The sequence below is a fragment of the Gymnoscopelus microlampas genome (genome assembly GCF_963454915.1).
Source record: "Gymnoscopelus microlampas genome assembly, chromosome: 16".
Lineage (NCBI taxonomy): Eukaryota > Metazoa > Chordata > Actinopteri > Myctophiformes > Myctophidae > Gymnoscopelus > Gymnoscopelus microlampas.
This window is the reverse complement of record NC_139953.1, coordinates 45,963,371-45,980,269: the sequence shown is the minus strand read 5'-3', so window position 1 is coordinate 45,980,269 and position 16,899 is coordinate 45,963,371. Positions and strand designations below refer to the sequence as shown.

General features: G+C 41.4%; 1 protein-coding gene across 3 annotated transcripts in view; it reads right to left on the bottom strand.

Moving 5' to 3' along the window:
- Window positions 1-16,899, bottom strand: part of cep43 (centrosomal protein 43) — a 30,594-nt gene that overhangs the window by 2,667 nt on the left and 11,028 nt on the right. Inside the window, exons 12-18 of one of the 3 annotated variants that reach the window (XM_084083225.1) lie at window positions 16,093-16,158; window positions 14,697-14,750; window positions 12,821-13,044; window positions 7,346-7,408; window positions 5,435-5,491; window positions 3,121-3,221; window positions 1,998-2,072 (exon numbers count right to left, since the gene is read on the bottom strand). In XM_084083225.1, the coding sequence (XP_083939351.1) occupies window positions 1,998-2,072; window positions 3,121-3,221; window positions 5,435-5,491; window positions 7,346-7,408; window positions 12,821-13,044; window positions 14,697-14,750; window positions 16,093-16,158 (640 nt within the window). The remainder of the gene's footprint in view (window positions 1-1,997; window positions 2,073-3,120; window positions 3,222-5,434; window positions 5,492-7,345; window positions 7,409-12,820; window positions 13,045-14,696; window positions 14,751-16,092; window positions 16,159-16,899) is intronic. The other 2 variants (XM_084083226.1, XM_084083227.1) reach the window with 2 other exon arrangements.

Genomic DNA, 16,899 nt, shown 5'->3' with positions numbered 1-16,899 from the left:
AACATCAAGTTCAGCTAATAATCTGAATACAAGTAATACAAATGATGAAATACAATCTAAGTAAAAGTACCTAAAATACTTGATTGAGTAAATGCAAGTCACTTAGCGCCACAGATAAAATACTGATTCTGTTTTTTGCTATCCAGCCTTCGACACTGAGGGAGGCTGGATAGCCAAAACGTTTGTTCATTTTAGAGACCTGACATGTAAGACATTAAAAAAAGTCAACTCACTCTTGTCACTCTGAGTGCGAATGATTGCTTTTGTAAATATTTTTTGGGTGAACTACTCCTTTGAATCTGAGAGAGTACAAATGGAATCAAATGGACCCTTAAACCTGAGTACAAATAGAATGAAATGGACCCTTACATCTGAGTACAAATAGAATGAAATGGACCCTTACATCTGAGTACAAATAGAATGAAATGGACCCTTAAACCTGAGTACAAATATAATGAAATGGACCCTTAAATCTGAGTACAAATAGAATGAAATCGACCCTTACATCTGAGAGTACAAATGGAATCAAATGGACCCTAACATTTGAGACTACAACTGAGTGACGAGGTCTATTGCCTCGTCACTCAAGGGTCCTTCTGGTCGATCGACACGGTCACAACTTTTTTCTGTTCTGGCCCCACAGTGGTGGAATGAACTTCCCACTGATGTCAGGACAGCAGAGTCACTGCCCATCTTTCGCCGCAGACTGAAAACCCACCTCTTCAGGAAACACTACCCTTCCTCTTTGTCTGGCTTACTTGTTGTTAAATAGTTGTACGAACTCTTGTTTTATTTTTGTACTGTTTTATCTGATCTTGTTTAGTCAATACACTTTTTATATTAGCTTGTGCTCATTTGATTTTGCTATTTGTCTCATCTGTTTAAGAAAGTAGGTAGCTGATATATAGCACTTTTACCTTAGCGCTAGGTATACTCTTGGTTGCTGGTTTTTGCAGGAAATGCACTTCTGGTGATTAGTAGTTTCGTTCCCTACCTATGTTGAATACACTTATTGTAAGTCGCTTTGGATAAAAGCGTCTGCTAAATGACTGTAATGTAACTGGAATGGACACTTACAAGGATGTTACAGTGTAGATTGAGATCCCAGAGAGAAAGAAATGGTGTCAAACAGAGGTCTGTGGTCTAATGCACTGTTTCCCCAAATACTGGGTCGTGAGCTATGTGTGGGTCATGGAACCATTTTTATGGGTCGTGAGCTTTTTCATTTCCTACAATGTTTTGCAAAATATACATAATATCTTTTTTATCCCCAAGTGTCTGGGAAAAAAAACGAAACAAATCTAACATTTTTCAAAAGAACTTCATACAAAGAAAAATATATCCAAGAAATTCCAGTAATATGTTTTGTGAAAATAGCAGATCTACAAGCTCACAAGGCACCTTGTGAGCTTGCAGATCTGATACTTTCACTAGTTCGGGTCACATTGGAGACAAAAAGTCTTTTGGGTCTCGAGCTAAAAAGATTGAGAACCACTCTAATGCAGGGATCTTCAATGTTTTCAGGCCAAGGACCCCCTAGCTGAGAGAGATGAAGCAGGGACCCCCTCTTTATTGTACAAATTGTGTTTTTTTTTTTTTTGTTTACTTGGTCTGCTCTTTTTTCCCCTCTACACCTATACCTCTTTGCCAAAAATAGCCAATCTACAAGCTCACAACGCCTCGCAGCGCGAGGCGTAGAGAGCTTGTAGATCTGCTATTTTTGGCTAAAGTTCTCCTCAGAAAAGGGATGTTAGGGTTCAAGTGGTTAAGTAAAACAAAAAATCATATCACACAAAGATTTGGCGGACCCCCTGTAGTAACTCTGAGGACCCCCTGTTGAAGACCCCTGCTCTAATGTATAACAAACCGGAGGTACTTGAAATAATAAAAAACAAACAAAGGTTGAGAATCACTGAACTGAAACATTCAAGTGATTGAAACTGACTGGTTCAGAAATGAAATGATTTCAAATGATTTAAAACATGTCTGAAACTGACCTAAGCCCAGAGATCCACTTCTATCCTTCATGACCTTGACGTCCCTGGTTCCTCTGTCTCTGGAGGTCGACGTTCCTACAGGGAAGACGACAAAACCAAACATTTAGTGAAAGTGGTTCTCAGCCAGTGGTCCGGGGACCACCAAGTGGTCCTTGAGGGGGTTCCAGGTGGTCCCCAGCAAAATGATGGAGAGTTGGTAACCCTTATTACATCTCTAACTCTTGAGAGTATAAAATGAAACCAAATGGACCCGTATGGGTCCATTTGGTGCTCCATTTTATGCTCTCGAGAGTTAAATTATTGTTAAACATCTGCATTACTTAATTTCTAGTCTACAATTAGAGAAAGTAGAATAATTGTTATTTTGATCAACGCTTGCCTGTTATCTCTCCTATGGTACCAACATGTCATGTCAAGGACCCCCAAATTGACACGTTAGCCCGCGTACCCCCATTTGAAAATGTCTTTATAGCAGTGATTCTCAACCATTTTAATTTCAAGGACCCCCAGTTTGACATGCATTAGGCTGCGGACCCCCATGTAATGGCATTTCTATCTCTGGGACCCCAATTTATATTGTAAGGTCAATGTTAATTTAACTCTGAGAGTGTGCAAATGGAACCACATGGACCTGTAAGGGTCCATTTGGTTCCATTTGCACACTCTCAGAGTTACAGACCCATAAGGGTCCATTTGGTTCCTAACTATCCATCATTTAGCTGGGGACCACCTGGAACTCCCTCAAGGACCCCTGGGGGTTCCCGGACCACACTTTGAGAGAGATTAAAAAGAAATAAATAAGGGTCTGTGGTCCTGTGGAGTGTTGAAGGCTGCCGTCGCTGAGAAGCACAAATGAATTTCACTTGTTTTTTGCTTGTAACTGACACTGCCTTTTACTTGTAACTGACTTTTGTGACAATAAACCCTGATTCTAATGCATAATCAAACTGGGGGTCCTACTAATTAAGATAGTTGAGTATCACTGGTGTGTGTCTGTGTGTGTGTGTGTGTGTGTGTGTGTGTGTGTGTGTGTGTGTGTGTGTGTGTGTGTGTGTGTGTGTGTGTGTGTGTGTGTGTGTGTGTGCGCGTGCGCGTGTGCGTGTGTGTGTGTGTGGATTCTGACCGTTCCTGCAGTGTTGCACGTCTCTGTCGTTGCTCCTCTGGGGGGCGGGGTCCGACAGGGAGCCCACGGGACTGTCTCTAGTCCTGGATGACTCCACCCTCCTGACACACACACACACATAAAACCAACCAACCTCAGTCTGGTTCAAAAGGGGTGCTAATAGACCACCGAAGTCCTGACGTCACTCGTTCATCCCCAGGTTCGTAAAGTAATTTCTCTATGGAGAATAACATGGGGTCGTCATAGAATCGTCTCATATAAGAATTGTGGTCCAAAAATAAAAAAACGTCTCGGCATAATTGTCAGGGAGGAGGTTCTGTATCGTTTATGATAGTCAGTCACTTATATTTGATACAGTCTGTTTCTGGCGAAAATGTAACTAATTCGGCGGAAGTAACGTTATCGTTTTCTCACCGTCAGTTGATGCTTCATATCCACAAGAGTAAAGCCGCCGGGGTCATTTATTTATTTTTGGAACACAGTTCTTATTTGACGCGATATTAAACACCTCTTTGGGATTCAGAATGGGGTGGAAAACCGCGAACCAGGTAGACAAACCAAGGATGTGTAAATTACGTCAGACTTCGGTGGTCTATAGGCCTGTCACAATTATTACATAAAAACTAATCGCATTTATTTTTGCATAATCATCATAATCGTTTCCATGTTGAAAAATGTTCATACATTTACAAACATTTTCCAAAAATAGCAGCCGAATAGCAGCCGATCTATACGATTATGGCCGATCTACAGGGTTCCCACACATTTTTAACAAAAACAAAGTATTTTAACCCCATTTCCAGGACTATAGAAATCATACAGCGCAACAATGAGACTCTTAACAAAAACAAAGTATTTTAACCCCATTTCCAGGACTATAGAAATCATACAGTGCAATAATGAGAATAATCTACAAGCTCAAAACGCGTCGCTTCGTGCCACGTTTTGAGCTTGTAGATCTGCTACTTTTGCCATTTCAGAATTTGACTCCTGAAAAGTAACAGTTTTGGACACATGAGGTTTCCGACCGACAAGAGACGATAGCCAAACATTTTCCAAAACATGTGATTAATTCTAAACCTTTTCCAGGGCCTGGAATTCTTTTGTTTTATCATCTCAAAATATTTCAGAATATTTCATGACTGTGGGAACCCTGATACATTTACAAACATTTTCCAAAAATAGCAGAAACAGCCGATCTATACGCTTATGGCCGACCGACAAGCTTGTAGATCAGCTATTTCCGCTATAAAAAAATAATAATTAAAGCATAACATTTATAAATGTGTGATTTCTTTGTATATTTAGTTATTTGTCATAATATCTGCCCTGTGCCATTTCAGATTATGAAGCCTAAAAACTAAACAGAAATAAATAAACAATATTCATACTTTCATATGTTCAATGCCTAAAACAATTAGATCGTTAATCAATTATGTGTGTGACAGTTAATGGTCAACTTAATGTGTAATCGTGATAGCCCTAATAGGCATTAATAATTAGCATCACACAGCAACAACAACAACAGTGGTGTGGTTTACAGAGAGCTCCACACTTCATAACATAAAAGTGGGACAGACCTATACCACTGCCATAGACTTTGCATTTAACATAGCTGCTTTGTCACAACACAGCAGAGAAATAGCAGTGTTTTGTCGATTCAGTGTCAGAGTCACAAACACACAGAGAGGTATCCGGCTTTGCCGAGCGTCTGTAAGAACACAATTGGCCCGTGTTCGAGGGAGGGAAGCCGGGGACGGGGAGGGTGGTAATTGTCACTATGTATTCCTAGGGGCTTGGGGGGGGGTAAAGACACAAATACACAGAGAGGTAAAGACACAAACACACAGAGAGGTAAAGACACAAACACAGAGAGAGGTAAAGACACAAACACACAGAGAGGTAAAGACACAAACACACAGAGAGGTAAAGACACAAACACACAGAGAGTTAAAGTCTCTGACCTGTGTTCAGAATTACAAACACAAGAGAGGTAGAGACACAAACACACAGAGAGGTAAAGACTCTGACCTGTGTTCAGAATTACAGACACAAACACAAGAGAGGTAGAGGTAGAGACACAAACACACAGAGAGGTAAAGACACAAACACACAGAGAGGTAAAGACACAAACACACAGAGAGGTAGAGGTAGAGACACAAACACACAGAGAGGTAAAGACACAAACACACAGAGGTAAAGACACAAACACACAGAGAGGTAAAGTCTCTGACCTGTGTTCAGAATTACAAACACAAACACACAGAGAGGTAGAGGTAGAGACAGAAACACACAGAGAGGTAAAGACTCTGACCTGTGTTCAGGGCTGAGTCTGTATTCAGAGACCCCGTCCAAATCCAGAACAGACAGACTGAAGAGAAAAACACATTCACTGACCAGCAGGGATGAAACTATAAATTATCTTTCCAGCAATTCTGCTTTTTAGATGAATCAAATAATAGTGTCTTTATTGATGAATTGACGCAAAATAATTGTAATGATTGTTTCAACTAAATCAACTAAATCAACTAAATAGAGTCAGAAGTCCTGACGTCACTCGTTCATCCCCTGGTTCGTAAAGGTTTCTCTAAGGAGAATAACATTGGGTCATCTTAGAATCGTCTCATATAAGAATAAACAAACTGTCTCGGCGATATTGTCAGGGAGGAGGTTCTGTATCGATTATGATAGTCAGTCACTTATATTTGATACAGTCTGTTTCTGGCGAAAATGTAACTAATTCGGCGGAAGTAACATTAGTGTTTTCTCACCGTCAGTTGATGCTTCATATCCATAAGAGTCAAACCGCCGGGATCATTTGTTTATTTTTGGAATACAGTTCTTATTTGACACGATATGAAAGACATCTATGGGAATTCAGAACGGGGGTGGAAAACCGCAAACCAGATAGGATGTGTAAATTACGTCAGACTTCGGTGCTCTATAGAGTAGTCTGATAAACCACTAGTAGATCTTGTCACACAAAAATAGCAGATGTACAAACTGACGTGTCATAGTGCAACGCATTGTCAGGTTGTAGATCTGCTATTTTCGTAACTTTCCCCCCCAAAAAGCTGCATTTCTATTTTTCCCTGACAATTGATATTTTCTAATGAAAATGATATTATTTATTTACTTTTATAATTGATTAGATTGATTAACTGTTACACCCCTACTAACCAGGACAGACAGACTGACAGAGGGAGAGAATCATTGAAAAGGAAAGACATTGAAAATAACAGAAAGGATGTGCTCCTAAATCAGGTTTGTGTCCTATTCAGACTGGAATCAGATTTTATGAAGTCTCAACAGCAAAAACACATGAAAACTGATTTTAGTGATTCATATTTGAACCACATTGCTGGGTGGTTTGTAGGGATGTACCCATACCATTTTTTCCTTCAAGATACCGATTCTCAAAACGTGCGTATCGGTCTATACTGAGTACCGATCCGATACCAGTGTATAATTAGAAATAAATCTAGGACAGTGGTTGTAGAAGTGGGGGTCTCAGGGTTCCTTGGGGGTTTTCAACGGGCCATAGCCCCAAAATGGCTGCTCGCGCTTGGAATGTTATTGTCCCAGTGGATACACTGATCCCCCCGCCTACCCACGGGGACGGAAAAAAACAAAAGATTGTACACAACGTGGCTTCCACATCGTCTATTTAAGGTAATTACGCTGGCATGGGGATAAAAAAACAATGTTTAATATCAAGGCGGGTAATGTGTTAAAGAGCAGCTACACGTTACTGAATTAGTTAACCCTTTAAGACTTGAGGCGATTCTTAAAAATGTTGTCTAAATCCAGTTTTTGAAAAAAAACATCTAAAAAAAATGTTTCAAGGTTTTTCAAAAATAGCAGATCTACAAGCTCATAGCGCGGCACTCGGTGCCGCGCTATGAGCTTGTATATCTGCTATTTTTGAATAGCCAAAGACATCTAAAGTGTTCCAGGTCTTAATGGGTTAAAACAAAAAACGGTTGTGCAACATCAATTGACGCATTCAAAATACACAATAAATGAGTCTGTAAATGGCATAGCATCAATGTGATAAATGACGTGGTATCGGAATGGCATCGGGATTGGCATACTCGCCGATGCCGATCCAGCATTTTAGGCAGTGTCTGATGCTTTTCCGATGCCCATGAACAAACGACGATGGAGTGAACGAGCATAAAAGGCGGGTGAAATGGGAGTGAACGAGAATGCACTGCAGACTCACTCGTTGAGGCTTTCGCCTCTCCTTAGAGACCCAGAGACACCGTCCTCCTTCACTGAGCCAACACTGACACACACACACACAGCACAGGAGAGGAGATGTAGTCAACAAGGGAGAGGACATACATACAGGAGAAAGGATACGTTGTCACAGGAAACAGGATATACACACACACAGGAGAAAGGATAGTCACAGGAAACAGGACATATGTAACAGATACAGAACCTGATGGCCTGAAAGTCTAATATCTCCCCCGAGCTATAGGGAATTCCCTTTGGCTTAGTGGTTAAGATGTTGGCTTTCCACGCGGGAGACCCGGGTTCGAATCCCGGGCGTTACATATACACACACACAGAATCGTAAATAACACCCCCCCCCCCCCCCAGGCAATGCCAGCGCCGAGCATTATTTTCCATCACGGAGTACTGTCCTCCTAGCCTGGGATCCAGCCTGCTTCGCTACGTTCGTTGCTGATTGGATGTTGTTCAAACGAATGACGAATCACAACGATCACACCGTTTTTTTTGTCCCGCCCCGCACCACAGACCAATCAGAAGCCACAGCACGATTCCAGCCGTATGCCATGTCCCGCCTCACTTGGAGATAGGAGGCATTCCAGACTGATAAGCGAAGAGAGAAAAAAAAGTCCGCCGAACGTAGCGAAGCAGGCTGGATCCCAGGCTACTGTCCTCCTGGAATGTCAGGCTCTCCACCCCCCCCCCCCCAGCCCCCCGCTACTGCGAACGGTTGGTAGAACGCTGGTCGTGGCTACGCGAGACTACAGGAAACAGGATATAGTCACAGGAGACGGGATAGATACGTAAGGTAAGGAGACAAGGAAAGGAAAAAATCACGCAGAAATCAAACCAAAACTTCTGCTAATCGAATGGATTGATGAAAAAAGACCTTTTCACTGCTTTTCCGGCTGGTGATACCGTTTGTTGTGTGACTGGTGTTACTGTGAGCATTGTGTGTTGTGTTAATGATAGCGATACTCACTCTGTCTGACCCAGAGGAGAACTGCTGCATGAAAACACGCACGCACGCGCACACACACACACACATAGTTAGGGAATTTTAGCAATATGTGTGGACCATCTGTGAAAAAATTTACTACCAATAGCTTTCTTCACCAATGTATTCTTATAAGTGTCTAGAATCACCTCTCAATTAATGCAAACCCAAATCCTCGTGGAAAATCCTGGAGAGCCAATCAAAGTTAAGGAGCCCAGAGGGCTTGGGTGAAAGATATTAAAAAAAATAAAAGTCTAATATGAACTTGTGAGGTGTCTAACTAGGGGTTTTCAGGGGTGCTGAATCCATTCCAACCATTATTTTTGAGTAAAAATGTCTCCCTGGCCATCTAATATTGGTATATTGGTTATTGTTAGTGTATAATCAGTGTATAATCAATCGTAGGGGATTGGGGTGTTGTTGAATTGATTCTATTCTGAAAAATATAATAAGAAAATATTGCTAAACACTTGATAAGAGTGTACACCTACTGTGCACATGCTCAGTGGGATACACTGTCTGCATGTGGGGAAGGAGCGGGAGTGTTGCATCCTGGCAAATATGTCAGGACGATTTTAAGGTACGGTAGTTTGTCTACTTTTTGGCATTCATTTTCCTCTGCTGGCAAAACTTTTGATTACTGTGAATTTAGATGTCAATTTTCTCTAGCCTATTGCTTACATTGAACAACCATTAGTTAAACAATCATGACACTTGTCTTTTAGTAGACAACATGGAAGAGGATTCTGTAGCTTGTGGCTTAAGGTGCTTCATCTGTGGTGGTCCTGAGACTGAGATTCAAAAGTCACCCAAAAAGGCTATGCACATTTTTTGTCTTATTCTGAGAGTGTGGATGATGCAGCATTAATCAGAAGACTTCATGGGACTAGAAAAACTGAGATGACCCCAAACTAAGATACCATTTGGAATGCAAAACCGAGCTATACAGTCGTTCAAGAAGTACAGTATATCCACTGGATATCGTAAGTTTTTTTTCATTGTGATGAAAGTTGCCACTTGCAGATTTCAATCCTATTCTATGTTGTGAGTGACATCATAATTTAATAAAAACTTTAAACATAATCTATTCTTTAGAGCAAGATGAGCAAGTCCAACGGCCAGACAGGAAGAAAAGACGCAGGGCATTGTCTGGGTCAAGTAGTTCAAGTGCTAGCTGGCACACTTGATCTACCATAATACTTGCATCCTTTGCAATGAAGGTATCAATGTTGGCACATTGAAAAGAAACCCTGGTAAGTCTTTTGTATGTAAGATTCAAATGAATTTTGATAACTGTTTTTCTTGCTCCTCACTGTAGGCTTCCACTCAAAGTCAAATAATTTAATCATGCACATACTGTATGTGGCTACCTTTTATCCAGACAGAGCTTGGCAGTTGTATCGTGCACCTGATAATGTCTACCAGGGCCGATTGAAAAGGAGTTTGATGCAGAGAGCAAAGCGACGAGGTGATGACTGGGGACTTGAAGTCGCTGGTCGCCTGGTGGCAGAAGAGGCAGTATATCATATTCGATGCAGAAGAGACTTTGAGAACCCTGTTACAAAGTCTGAGGTAACATTATATGGATACACAATACAGCTGTACAATACAACTCACATTTCTTATCCTGAGGGAAGAAATATAATTTTTAATAGTGAAACTTTTGACTTCAAAATAATTTATTCTGCAAGATTGATATGGGTCCAGGAATGAGGAGGACTAATAAAGGATAAGAAATGTGAGTTGTATTGTACAGCTGTATTGTGTATCCATATAATGTTACCTCAGACTTTGTAACAGGGTTCTCAAAGTCTCTTCTGCATCGAATATGATATACTGCCTCTTCTGCCACCAGGCGACCAGCGACTTCAAGTCCCCAGTCATCACCTCGTCGCTTTGCTCTCTGCATCAAACTCCTTTTCAGTCGGTCCTGGTAGACATTATCAGGTGCACGATACAACTGCCAAGCTCTGTCTGGATAAAAGGTAGCCACATACAGTATGTGCATGATTAAATTATTTGACTTTGAGTGGAAGCCTATATGAGGAGCAAGAAAAACAATTATCAAAATTCATTTGAATCTTACATACAAAAGACTTACCAGGGTTTCTTTTCAATGTGCCAGCATTGATACCTTCATTGCAAAGGATGCAAGTATTATGGTAGATCAAGTGTGCCAGCTAGCACTTGAACTACTTGACCCAGACAATGCCCTGCGTCTTTTCTTCCTGTCTGGCCGTTGGACTTGCTCCTCTTGCTCTAAAGAATAGATTATGTTTTAAGTTTTTATTAAATTATGATGTCACTCACAACATAGAATAGGATTGAAATCTGCAAGTGGCAACTTTCATCACAATGAAAAAAAACTTACGATATCCAGTGGATATACTGTACTTCTTGCACGACTGTATAGATCGGTTTTGCATTCCAAGTGGTATCTTAGTTTGGGGTCATCTCAGTTGTTCCAGTCCTCATGATTAATGCTGCATCATCCACACTCTCAGAATAAGACAAAAAATGTGCATAGCCTTTTTGGGTGACTTTTGAATCTCAGTCTCAGGACCACCACAGATGAAGCACCTTAAGACAAGCTACAGAATCCTCTTCCATGTTGTCTACTAAAAGACAAGTGTCATGATTGTTTAACTAATGGTTGTAAGCAATAGGCTAGAGAAAATTGACATCTAAATTCACAGTAATCAAATGTTTTGCCAGCAGAGGAAAATAAATGCCAAAAAGTAGATAATCTACCGTACCTTAAAATCGTCCAGACATATTTGCCAGGATGCAACACTCCTGCTCCTTCCCCACATGCAGACAGTGTATCCCACTGAGCATGTGCACAGTAGGTGTACACTCTTATCAAGTGTTTAGCAATATTTTCTTATTTTATTTTTCAGAATAGAATCAATTCAACAACACCCCAATCCCTTACATTGATTATACACTGATTATACACTAACAATAACCAATATACCAATATTAGATGGCCAGGGAGACATTTTTACTCAAAAATAATGGTTGGAATGGATTCAGCACCCCTGAAAACCCCTAGTTAGACACCTCACAAGTTCATTTTAGACTTTTATTTTTTTAAATATTTTTCACCAAAGCCCTCTGGGCTCCTTAACTTTGATTGGCTCTCCAGGATTTTCCACGAGGATTTGGGTTTGCATTAATTGAGAGGTGATTCTAGACACCTATAAGAACACATTTGTGAAGAAAGCTATTGGTAGTACATTTTTTCACAGATGGTCCACACATATTGCTAAAATTCCCTAACTAACAGACAACCTTATTTAATCTCATGAACACCGTTCTGGGGCAAATAGTACTTGATGAAAATAGCAGATATACAATATGAGATGGTTGTGCGTGAACATCCCAGATACAAGTGTAACCAAATGGACCTACACTTTTGAGTTACAAAAATTAACCCTGTGGCTGCCAACGACGAGATTTCTCGACATATTTTGCCATGGCCCACACACAACGAGAATGACGAGATTTTGTGTTTTCAGTGGTTTTCCAGTAGATGGCTCTATTCGTTCGCCTATCGGTCACCGTATGGCTCCCAGAGAAGGAGAGGAGCAGCGGGTCACGTGATCGCAATACAAACAGCCTCTTCTCTCCCTTGTAATTCGATCTGGAAGAATGGCTTTTCCACTGTTTCTGTAGCTTTTTGGCAAAAACAGCCTAGATTCAACTGGCCACAACTATGGAACGGATGCTCACGGCGGGCTCACCCCCCCAGCCCCCCTCCCCCCCGATTCTACGAGACTCGGATACGCCTTTTAAAGCGATCGGGGGATCGATCATACTGGAGATGAATATTCTAGGATTTTTCAAAGGTCAGTGAACACACTCGAAAATCGCTGGCAGTGGTGTGGAAAACTTTGCTTTATTTCTGGCAGTCAAAGAGTTAAATTAACTAAGGATTTGACTGTGTAGAGGGCTTCTCTATTCTGGAGTTGAACATTGAGAATAAACACAGATCTACAAGCTCACAAGTTGTGACACGATGAGCTCGTAGAGCAGGGGTCTTCAACGTTTTCAGGCCAAGGACCCCCTAAGCTGAGAGAGAGATGGAGCAGGGACCTCCTACTCTATATTGTATAAAATTGTGTTTCAGATTAAAGTTTTTTTTTTACTTAAGTCTGCTATTTTTTCCCCTCTACACCTATAGCCTCTTTGTCAAAAATAGCCGATCTACAAGCTCTCAACGCCTCGCAGCACGAGGCGTTGTGAGCTTGTAGATCTGCTATTTTCGGCTAATGTTCCCCTCAGAAAAGGAATTCTAGGGTTCAAGTGGTTAATGTAAAACAACTAACTCCTATCACACAAAGATATGGCGGACCCCCTATAGTAGCTCTGAGGACCCCCTAGGGGTCCCGGACCCCCTGTTTGAAGACCCCTGTCGTAGAGTGTTGCGAGCTTGTAGATCGGCCATAATGTCTCTCTCACCAGCCGTAGGTCTTCTGTGGTTTGGGGAGAGGGTCGTCAAAGAAGGAGTCTCCCTCGTCGCCGTCTTCCTCCACGTCCAGGTCTAGCGCCCTCCGCAGGACGGAGGAGGAACTGTGGCCGTCTCTGGACGCGTCGCCGGGCCTGCCGGAGCCTGGGCCCACGTCACCTTTGACCCCGGGCCCCCCGGAGGTCACGATGGGGTCGCCGCGGGCCAGCTCCACTCCCTGTAAAAAAAAAAAAGATTAAGATTAAGAAACACTTGACTGAGGAGGGGACAGGAGAAGATCTTTTTTTTTTTTTTTATATATATATTTTTTTTTTGGGGTCTTTTTCTACCTTTATTGATAGTACCAGTGGACAGTGGTGGAAAAAGTAAAACAATTGTTTTACTTTGTATGTTTTGTGACAATAATCAAAATCTGCAAAGTAACTAAAGTTTTCAAATAATTCTAGTGGAGTGAAAGTACAATATTTGCCTCTGAGATGTAGTGAAGTAGAAGTAAAAGTATTGGAAATTGGAAATACTCAAGTAAAGTACAAATGCCTCAAAATTGTACTTAAGTAAATGTACTTAGTTAGTACATTTTCCACCGCTGTATATATATTTTTTTTTTTGGGGGGGGGCTTTTTCTACCTTCATTGATAGTACCAGTGGAGTACCAGTGGAGATTGAGAAGAGAAGATCTGACTGGATTTTCATTGATCAACAGAACTCAAAGCAGAGAGGAGCAGCACCAAACCAGTCCATCAGCACTGGTTTGTACAGTGACCAGTACAACCCAGTCAAAAACCCAGGGATAAGTCTACATTGCTACTGTCTCTCTCAGAGCACTGCACATTATTCTAGCAACATTAATGGAGTTGTTAGTAAAAACAAACAAACATGCAAATCAGGTAGAGATGCATGAGGTGGTTTGGAGCAGGTAAGGGAACAGCGTGATTGTGTTGTTAGCATGTCTGTGAGAGCTAGCTACTGTAGCTAACAGCATAGCAGTTCAACCATGGCATGATGACACAGCATTTACTGTAAAGAAACCAGAGTGTTCTTTCAACTCTGGGTGTGTACGAATGTAAGCAAGTGGATCCCTTTGGTTCTTTGTACACTCAGAAACACAAATGGTTAAATTTTACTGTGTGCCATCGTTATACAGTCAAGTGAATGGATTGGTTAAAATGCAGTCCACTTGGCTTACCTAAATCAACTAAACTCAGAGGTTTGGAGTGAATTTGGCCATTCACGCCAAACACGATAATTATAACTATAACAATAATTGTGAGAGTCTGCAGTACACTTGAGTTGAGAGTGGTTTTTACATAAAACAGAAAAGTTATCGTTATAGTTATCGTGCTTGGTGTGAAAGGCCCTTAACTCTCTCAGTGCCACACAACGAGATGTCCCGAGTTTTTTCTGAATGCCCTCAGTGCCAGAACGAAAAATCCAGAGTTTAAAAAATATGTCTTTAAATGTTCAGAACCCAAGATATCATTATCTGAAGATTTTCAGCTCCATCCACTCCTTGTTTAACTTATAATTGAAAAAGGCTGTATCTTGCTTCCTAAGCACTTTTTTTTTTTACTTAAAAAAAATAAAGTAAATTGCTGGCACAGTATGAACATATTTTTCACTGAGAGAGTTAAGGGATGCCAAATGGTGTGTATCAGTGTGAGTGAATATTGGTTGATTGTTGACGTGCGTCCAGTGTTTCCTCCGGGTTTATTCAGCAGCACTGTTGTCCAACTTCTAAACCCCCCCCCCCCCAAAGACGGAATCCCTGCACTGTAAGCGGTGCTATTCAACATGGCTGCTGCAGAAACACAGAGAAAACACTGGTTTCAGTGACTTCCCTACTGCAAGGTGGTTGTTGTTTTTTTTTACCTCAGCAGAACACTGCTCCTGTACTCTCTGTTGTGGACTTCTAAACCTGGGAATCTACACATCACACACATGTTCTATTAGCCTTGGACCAAGACTGACAGATTTTATAACCCATTGAGACCTGAAGCCGATTCTACATGTCTCCTAAATCTCAACAGTATTCTGAAAAACGTATGTTTCTATATCAGTGGTGCTCAAACTTTTTTTTATGTCAAGGACCCCCAAAATTATATGTATTTGGCCGCGGACCCCCATCAAAATCTTTTGTTCCAGGGACCCCCTGAAGCAAAGATTTGAGTTAAAAATGGTTCGCTTTAAAAATATATATATTCAAAGATTTGCACACATTTTCACGATTTTTTGAATAGCCCAAAGTGTAAAATAAGGCTTTTTAGCTCAAATCTAAAAATGACACAGTTCCAGGTCTTAATGGGTTAGCCTTGGACCAAGACTGACAGGTTTTATTTAATACTTTCCGACATCCCGTCTGTGCTGGCATGTCATTGCAACAGCGCCACTACACTCATCGAGGAATACAGGGAATCTTCAGCACAGATGGGATATAGCAGTGGTTCTCAACCTGTGGGTCGGGACCACAACAGAGCTCACAACGCATCGCAACGCGAGGCATTGTGAACTTGTAGATCTGCTATTTTCACAATATTTATCCGTGGAACCGAGTCAAACAAAATGGGGGTCCCCAGTTCAAATATGATTACTTTGGGGGGGTGTCACGGCCTGAAAAGGCTGAGAACCACTGGGATATAACACCTCTTTATTGAACACTACGGAATACTACACAACAAAGGACCAGGTCAGGTAACATCGGTGGCTTTAGGGTAAGCACTTTAGATTTTATATATTGTATGTTACACTTTATACATGTAAGAAGAAGTACAGATATTAAACATGTAATACCAGTGGATATTTGGGGATGGTATCTAAGACTGACAAACATACACAAATGATAAAAACAAATGTCACGTCTTGATCCAAGGCTAATGTATTATCTGATGGTGATCATTAATGACAAATCTCACAAGAGTCATCCCCCACAATAGCATTAAGAGATATTTGGTAGAAACATTATTGCCTATATTGTTCAGCCCCATTAACAGAAAATATTATGCATGCACGGTCCAGGTGTTACACGAAAATCGGTGACTGATGCGTTACGGTCTGTGGTGATTGCGTAATCATTCTAACGTATTCAATGGGACACCACTTTTGGTGTGACACACGGCTCACGGTATTACTGGTCTTGTTTACATTCATTTGTCGCATGTGTGCGACATGGCAGAGATTGAGAGAAAACAGAGAGGTTGCCCTTTAGTACGGTCGTGGAAGTAATCACACTATCTTTGGATATGTGGTATTGGTGAAAGGACAAACGCACCTTACTGGTCATCTTCTCCTCAAACCTGTTGGATGGACGGCTCACCTCGCAGACGTCACCCATAACCTTCATAATGACACAGAATAGTGTTAAAACGACACCCCTTCACACAGTGACTGTCCTCTTCAGCCAAAATAATTAGCACGATTATTCTGATCAATATTGATCTTATATTCTTATCATGATTATTCATTGGTTTTAGTGACAAAAATATCCTTAAATCACAATTATGACACAATCCATGTTGTGCTACATACATTCCTTTCAACGTTCATGTGTTCCACAAGGGTGCATGTGGTCACGGTCTGATCACCACCTACGAGGCCCTCAACAACCAGGCTCCCCGCTACCTTTTTTTTTTTTTTTTTTTTATCCCACGATTTTGTAACCCTTATTTTTCACCCGGTGCCAATTTTCTAAGTGATCCTTGGCACTACACTCCCCTCACCAGCCTAGGGAGGCCAGGGCCGAGCTCATGCCTCCTTCAATGCATGAGAGCAAACTGACCATCTTGTCACCTGACAGGGGGGAGTTTCCCTGGTTGGACGTAGCGCGTGGAAGGAACACGTTATTCCAACCAGTTCCCTTCCCCTCCATCAGTTTAGTGACCAGGATTACTAAATGTTTTTGTGAGGGTATCAATTACCCTGAGAGACACGGGGAGAACATGCAAACTCCACACAGAGTAGGCCCTTTCGCCAACCCCACCTAGGGTATGGGCGCTGATGACACGGCTCCCAGCTACCTTTCTGACCTCCTTCAAAAACTATTGTTTGCTTAGTTTTTGTATTCTCTCTCTGACTCTCT